General features: G+C 35.5%; 1 protein-coding gene across 3 annotated transcripts; it reads right to left on the reverse strand.

The window, feature by feature from the left end:
- Positions 1–230: 230 nt before the first annotated feature.
- Positions 231–7523, reverse strand: r3hdm4 (R3H domain containing 4). 3 transcript variants are annotated; one of them, XM_056735592.1, is made up of 9 exons: positions 7363–7496; positions 6646–6810; positions 4996–5150; positions 4114–4232; positions 3922–4036; positions 3434–3519; positions 3227–3312; positions 2237–2292; positions 231–1649 (listed from the first exon to the last, which is right to left on the reverse strand). In XM_056735592.1, the coding sequence occupies exons 2-9, from the start codon at positions 6660–6662 to the stop codon at positions 1546–1548; spliced, it is 738 nt and encodes a 245-aa protein (XP_056591570.1). In that variant the 5' UTR covers positions 6663–6810; positions 7363–7496; the 3' UTR covers positions 231–1545. The 3 variants fall into 3 exon arrangements, with proteins under 3 accessions (XP_056591570.1, XP_056591568.1, XP_056591569.1); XM_056735590.1 differs by lacking the exon at positions 6646–6810 and having other exon boundaries at positions 7363–7523; XM_056735591.1 differs by having other exon boundaries at positions 6646–7504.
- Between the last annotated feature and the right edge of the window lie 111 nt (positions 7524–7634).

Genomic DNA, 7634 nt, shown 5'->3' on the forward strand with positions numbered 1-7634 from the left:
CGAAAATGTGTAACTGAAGGTAAAAGTTTCAAATTGTATTCAATTTGAGTTCGATTTACTTGAATACTTTAAAATAAGCACACGTTTTGCTACAACTAAAATGTGTTTATCAAAAGAATAAATAATTATAAAACTTTAAATGTACAACATGTACTGTTAAATATACAGTCTAAAGTCTTAAAACTGTTCATATTTGTATGCTAAATGCCGACACATGAAGACCAGTCAAGTTATAACAAGCATTAAGTTATTTATTTTTTTGTTTAAGCGCACATGAATGCTCAATTGCATTCAATCCATACTATCACCACACAACAACTATGACATTCATTTTAAGCACATCCTATTATTTGTTTTTGGTACAGATATTTTCCGTGAACAAAAATGAAGTGTTCATCAGTGTGTATATTCATGTTCTGAATAAATACTATTAAACTTAATAACTGGCACACAATTTTTTTGTAAAAAGCCCACTTCTCCCCAGAAATGCAACACTCACTACTACGACTAATATTTGTTTTCTTAACTACTGTAAAGGTTCACGTCCACATTCATGAAGCTTGATGCATGTGAATAAATTTACACATACACTTTGGTTATAAACACCAATGCAACAGCTGCTCAAGTGTTTTTAGGACTATGATGGTATAAAATATTTTTCCTACACAGTACGTAAACCATAACAGCCTTGAGGCAAAGGCTCGGCATATTAATCACAAAAATGAATAGACAAAATGGTATATGCAAATAGGCAGAGTTGTAAGTGCATGTTTGTAAATTGAAAATAACTGCCTGAGGGGCAAAAACAGAAGAGCTGTTTTCACTACAAGTTCTAGAGTAAAAGAGCTGTAGTGTAGACGGGAAACATCGTAAAACCGGTTGCAGTATGTCTGTTGAATTACTAAACCTGTTTGCAGGTATAAACAAATATAATTTGCATAAAATTGATGTGTGTGCATATGTTAATGATGTTCCCTTGAGTTGTACATTTATTTCATGCTGAGGCCCCAAACATCAAAAGAATTCATTATCAAATTATATTCTCAATCGTTTTTTTACAATGACGCCACACCACTGAAGTATCAGATCATTTAGGGCAGTGTTGGCCTGCTCACCGGGAGACTGCATTCATTCATTTATTTATTTAGAAATTAGATGTTATTTATTAGAATGAACTTACTCGTTGTATAAATACCATGCACTGTGCTGTGTTTTAACTTTTCTGTTTTTCTTGTTTGCCCCTGTAAAGCTGCTTTGAAACAATACACATTGTGAAAAGCGCTATATAAATAAACTTGAATTGAATTGAATTGAATTTATAAATACAAGTGTACTAATAAGTGCTCCAAAAGATCAGAAAACGCACTGAAAAGGGGATGACTGAGTACATATCTCTAGTCAGTCTCTCCTACAGAAGACCTCCAAGCCAGATCTTATGATCTTGATGTTGCTTCAGAGTTTACGCTGGCCAGGTGATGGGCAGTGGTGCTGGTTCTAGCTGGATCAACAGCACCGGTGTAGGTCTTGGCCAGGATTTAAGGCGGTTTAGTTCAGTTTCTCCAGGTAGGCAGACAGCAAAGGTTCAGGAGGGAGAAAAGCTTCCTGCTTGTTCAGCACCTTTGTTTGCCGAGCTCCATTAAAACCAGAGCCTGAAGATAAAAACACTCGTTTAGGCTTATAGTCTATTTGAAACATTCTCTACATGTCAATCAGGTTTGTTGATGTTTTTGGTGGACGGGGTCTGGGACAAACAGGGCGTGGTGTAAATACATAAATAAAGGATAAATACATACAGTATAAAATCTAATTCTTTCATTAAATCAACAAGAAAATGTATTGACAAGTTGTTTTTGCTTTCAATCTGAATATGTTAATCTGTTTATGTTAATCTAAATGTAAAAATATCTAAACGAGTAATACTAACAATATTTACATTCACACCATATAAGCATTTAAACTTTACAGTTTCTCACTTCTGCCAACACAAATCAAAGATTTTACCAAGTAAGTATGAAACTACAGTGATGACGTTTTTCTGAGAAATAAATGTAAGATTTATAATGTTTTAAACTGAAATAAGACATCCCTGATCCCAACCTCGAAGTGTGCAGCATTCACATGTTGAAATGCATATCAACACAATAAAATAATAAAATAAATAATAAATAAACACCATAAAAATATTCCATGCCTAAACATCGTTTCACTTCAAATGATATAATGTGATTTCACTCACTGGCAGAGGTCAGATCCATATACTGACAGACAGCATGAAGCAGCAGTCGCTCATAACTGTAAGAAACACAAATAAATACATTAGATTACAAAAACATGGTCGTCTATTGGCAAATTTTATCGCTTTTGAACATTCATGTCCTTTTTAGTATCCGTAATTTTGACAAACAGGCTCATAAAAGAACTGTCATAATCTGTTATTACCAGTCACTATGGTGCAAGTTGTCGTTACGTGGTTATAAGCATGTTCGTGACGTCATCACGCTGTACTTGTGTTTAATCTCGGAACTTGCTGTATTTTAATACAACTGAATGCCCAATAAAGCCGTTGTTGTTTGAATTAATTTATATATTGAACGTTTCTGTTGTCAGACATAAAATAATAACTACAAAATAAAATAATAATTAAATGTTTATATTCATGTCTAGTCAGTAACAATGACAGGTGCTTGGAAATGGTGTTTTGTACTCACTCACAAGTAAAATGCGGTTTGATCATGAATGTGCAGCTTCTGCCGCTCACTGAACAGTGAAGATACCAAGAGAGACATATTTCCACTCATTGAAAGCTAAGATTTATCCAAAAAGACGCTAGTCGCTTTTCTGAAAGAAAAGTATGCGTGTACGTGTAGCACAGGGTCTGTGACAGATGCATCTGCAACGCGAGTCTCTGCTGACCGCGTACGTTTTCCAAAACGAACTAGGCATTGTAAGTAAGCTAATGAATGGGAAACACATGTCCCTTTGTTCACGGCCGGGGTAGTACCTAAGATCACACTCTAATGAAGTTAAATGACAAACGGGGAGTTGTCCTTATTGTAATCCATCAAAATGACAGATGGCCTTCAGATTTTTCCGTCACTGGTAAAACAAGTCTGTCAATGACGGAAAATTCTTGGTTAACCCGACCTCTGGCATGTACTGTAGTTAGTGGTGGTGTGAATAATTGCATGGTGGTGAGAGATGAATTGAATGCTTTAGGTTTGTGCACCTGCTTCCGAGTTTGGTTATGTAAATTGAGTGTGGATGTGCCATGAAGAATGCTAGCAGATCAGACTCCAGACTCTCCAACACCCCCTTTAACAGAGCAGATGGATGAGCAGACATCAGACAGAGCAGAGGAATTATTGTGACGGTGTACGTGCATTACTTGTCAATAGCAACGGATAAAGATTGAGATAAAATGACAAAAAATTACCATGGGAATATGTCTGCGTCGCAGCGTCGTGCGCAACCTTCGATCAATCCTCTGGAAACATTCCTGAGCGCTGAAGGCAGGATTTACTGCTCGGAGGAAAAACAGAATAACCACCACATAAAGTGTCAAGTTCAATCACGAATACTTTATAAAAACAGCACTGAAATATTCACAATGTGTAATTCTGTGATAATAAAAACCATTTTGAAGGCTGATATCTTAGAGGGGATTAATGTTGCTGTGCTTTCACCAAGTACCCCAACCTCAGCTTCGGATAAACCAATGACGTGAGTTTGGTGCGGGACTACCCACTTGTCCATCAATAGGCTTGCTTGTAATGTCCTAACAGTAGTTGAGAGTAGGCAGCTATAGTCATCGAATATAAAACCAACAAAAGAAATTCTTATCGGACCAGCTAATTTTTTTGATTGACTGTCCCTCTTTGTAAAGATGTGAATGTGAGTTTTGATGATTAAATAATGTCAGACCCTCTCTTTGGTCTTTATGGCTCTTGGGGGAGTGGGTCCTCTGCGCCTCTTCTTCGAGCAGAGCCAACAGTCTCTCTTGCTCCTCACCAGAACGATTCATAAAATCACTCCAGTACTAAGAGACATGAGAGAGGAAGATTTGAAAATGACAAAGTACGCTTCACTGAGAGCAGATAATGGAACCTGTTTTACCTCAACATAGTTTCCATTGGTGCAGGCTTCAGTGAAGATGGTGGGTGAGGCTGTCTCACATCCTTCACCATCTTCTAGAGAGCACTCGTCTTGGTCCAAAAGATTGTCCAGAAAACGAGCTAGGCAGACATGTGGTTTTACAAACTCAATATATTTTACTAAACCCTTGTTGATAGTCTAAACCTCAAAAAAATGTCAGTCTATGAAAAAAATCATATTTAAAAAAGAGATGTGATTTTAGCATTTGGGGTTGAAGTAATTTTTCTTTTAATATATCGTAAAAAAAAATTAATATGCCTGACAAGATTGTTACACTGAATCATGTCTTCTTTAAATCATGGAAAAAATATGATATATATTTTTTGCTCCAAAAAACAAAAAGGCAATTAAATTCAACAGAAAACTTTTCATTTTTTTAACAACAATTTAAAGTAGTATTACACTTATTGTTTTTATGCTTAAATCCTTTTCCGTCTTGGACCCATGTATATATAAAAAATATTTACACATATATAGATGGTTTCATAGGAAACAACATAAACAAACCACATGCGGCCACAGTTAACATTCGGTAGATCCCCGCAAAGCAATAACTAAACAATAACTGTTAAGTAGTTTTAATTGAATTCAGTACAATTATCATTCAATAAAATATTAATTACAATTAATATAAATTAAATAATTATATTATAACCAAACACAGACCGGAAGTTAACTTCGGGCCAGCCTCTGATGAAACCGCCTATATATACATTTATATTTAAATATAATTTACATTGTTCATAAATATAAATAACACATTTTTTATTATATAAACATATACACCACATACATGTTTTATATAAACACAAACATTTGAGGGTACTGTTTAAGAATACTCACTGTTTTCCAGTCGTCTCAGACTCTTTCTGCCCTTAGCTCTCGGGGTGAGATCAGAGTTACGGATGGCCTGATTTATGAAGAACTGCTTCTTTTTGGCAGGAGAAGCACGTTTTGCAGGAGAACTGGGTAGAGATGAGCAGCGTCGTTCGATCAGGCTGAAAAAAAAAACAAGTACGGGGTTTGTCCTATATAATAAACTGCGCTGTCAAAGGATTTTTTACAAAGTCACAGAAATTCAGTTTTGTGATAAGTTCAAGGACAACTCTGAGTGGGTTACATCAGCCTGTCAAATACTGGACTTCACTTACTGAACTTGGCTACTGTACATGTATTCCAATGAATAACACACCTAGCACATGCACAAGTCAAATGTTATATATAAAAAATATTAAATTAGGTTTTTAAGTGAAAAACGTGGTGTAGAGATAGCTAGCCGTAAAACTGAACATTTCTTTGTCCGTTTTGTGTCTGTTTATGTGACACAACTGCTCTCAACCAATATTTTGCATTACCAGAGCCCGCAATTGCAGGGCCCTATTTTTTGTGTGACAGCGCCACCTACCCGACCAGAGTTCGGAGAACGGCAGTCCCCAAGGACCCTAGTTTTTGAGGACGAAAAAAGTCTACAAGACAGTATTTTCACCCAATTCTAACAACTTAAGAGTTTTTGAAAGGTCTATTGAACCCAAATACTACTTAATTTCTTTCAATTAAACCATATTGCGAAAAGCTTAATATGAAGTAATTATTGTGAGTGTGATTTACTAGCATAATATTAGAACACATCAAGTAAAATAAACACTAAATCATGGTACAGCTTTTTCAGTCACTAGATTAACCACATTTCAAGTAAAGAGTGAAGACACAGGGATGACACGAGGTTGATTTAAGATTGTGTATATTTTATAAAATAACAAATTAACAGTTGAACACACACAAAAAATAGTTTACATGAACATTCATGCACCACTTCATTAATGACCAACTTCACCAACTTCAATAACGACGTTTTCATTGACTCCTAAGAGAGATAAAAGCGTAGAGAAAGAGAATGAAGTGAATGAAATGATGAACATTCAGTTGAACATGATCAACTCTTTAATTTTAAATGTCATATTTAAAAGATCATAATAACCATGTAAATGACCAATTTATTGATTAATCTTTTGTCATACTATTGACTGCACTGAGCTCAGTCCTTCATATAGACTACACAGTACATGACAAAATCTAGCACGTGGTATTTTAACAGTCAATTATTATGATGCCAATTGTAACAATCAATATTATAATAATAATGTCAAAATGAAGAGATGTGACGTTTGACAAATAAAACTTTAAGATTAATTGAAATGACTTAAATGGAAAAACAATGAGTATAATTGACAATGTTTCACAGAAGTGCTACATATTGTGCTGGCTAGGACTACGATTTATAATAATCATCCCATAGTCACAAAATCAACATTAGCAGTCGTGCAGGCTTACTTAAACGAATTGACTTGCAACTCGTTTTACGGTTTTAGAAGCTCATATTGTGGCTATATAGTGCATTCAAGACTATTTAGCAACTATATTAACTTTGTAATTCATTTTTTCTCAATTATTTTTAATGTTAAACGGAAAAAAGGTTTCACATTTGATACTCACCCTCTACTGCCGTCCATACTTCAGAAAAACACCTCGTCGCTGTTGCTCAAGACCTAGGGTCCTAGAAATGTGGTCCTGAAAGTGCAGCCTCCGGGGTGCAGGCAGATGCTACTAATCTCAACTGAGACCAATTTATGAGCATCTATTTATAGTTCATGCTTGATGCTTTAAGAGGAAATAGGTCACAGCTTTGATTTACTAAATATATACAGATCTAATCTAAACGCCTTCAAGTTTCACTATCGATTGTATTTCTGCCTATTGTTTATCAGGAAGCAGGTGCCTTTGGTCAAGACCCGAACATAAAATGACCTACATATAAGACAAAATATACCATTTATTTTAAACAAGCATGATTGCTATTATTTTTTTATAATTGATGTCCTTATTTAATTACGATATAGAGGATTTATTCTAAACTAGCATGATTGCTATTATATTTTAATAAATGATTATCAGACACGATAGGATTTACGTTAGCTACGGAACAAACCGTAGTATTTAACGTTAACGTTACGTGTCATTAATAATCATTACGCCGGTGGGGTAGTATTAACCAAACAGCACTATTATGAGTTTATTTATGAAAAACAGTGAACGCCAAAACATATACTGAGAGGCAAATCAGACGTGTTAACAATAACAACTGACGTGTCTGCGCTGAAAGAGCAAACGGTTGGCTAACGGCTAATTCACAAGCTAAAAAAATACACTTACATTACATCCTGCTCGTCACAGTTATTGCTATCTAACACAACCATCGCAGAGTCTTCACACACAAAAGCACGACAAAAACAAACAGAAGAGACTGAGGAAAAGAAAGGTCCAAAAGAGTCGACTCGACGTTAGCCGAAGTGGCTAGTAGCTAGTAGAGCTAAAAGAAGTGGGCGGGGCCTGAGAAACAACCTACAGGCGTGCAACCCTTTCAGCCAATCAGCAGCTTACAAACAGGTCATCTCGACATAAACTATACCTCATTTGTATCATAT

This window comes from Triplophysa dalaica, chromosome 21 (assembly GCF_015846415.1).
Source record: "Triplophysa dalaica isolate WHDGS20190420 chromosome 21, ASM1584641v1, whole genome shotgun sequence".
In the NCBI taxonomy this organism is placed as follows: domain Eukaryota; kingdom Metazoa; phylum Chordata; class Actinopteri; order Cypriniformes; family Nemacheilidae; genus Triplophysa; species Triplophysa dalaica.

Excerpts from the sequence above, each read along its gene's own strand:
- r3hdm4 (XM_056735590.1), bottom strand. The coding sequence starts at position 7,406 with ATGGTTGTGTTAGATAGCAATAACTGTGACGAGCAGGATGTAAT. Across the intron at positions 4,233-4,995 it reads TCTGAGACGACTGGAAAACA|CTCGTTTTCTGGACAATCTT; the intron begins GTGAGTATTCTT and ends ATGTCTGCCTAG. Across the intron at positions 3,520-3,921 it reads CCATAAAGACCAAAGAGAGG|TAAATCCTGCCTTCAGCGCT; the intron begins GTCTGACATTAT and ends TCCTCCGAGCAG.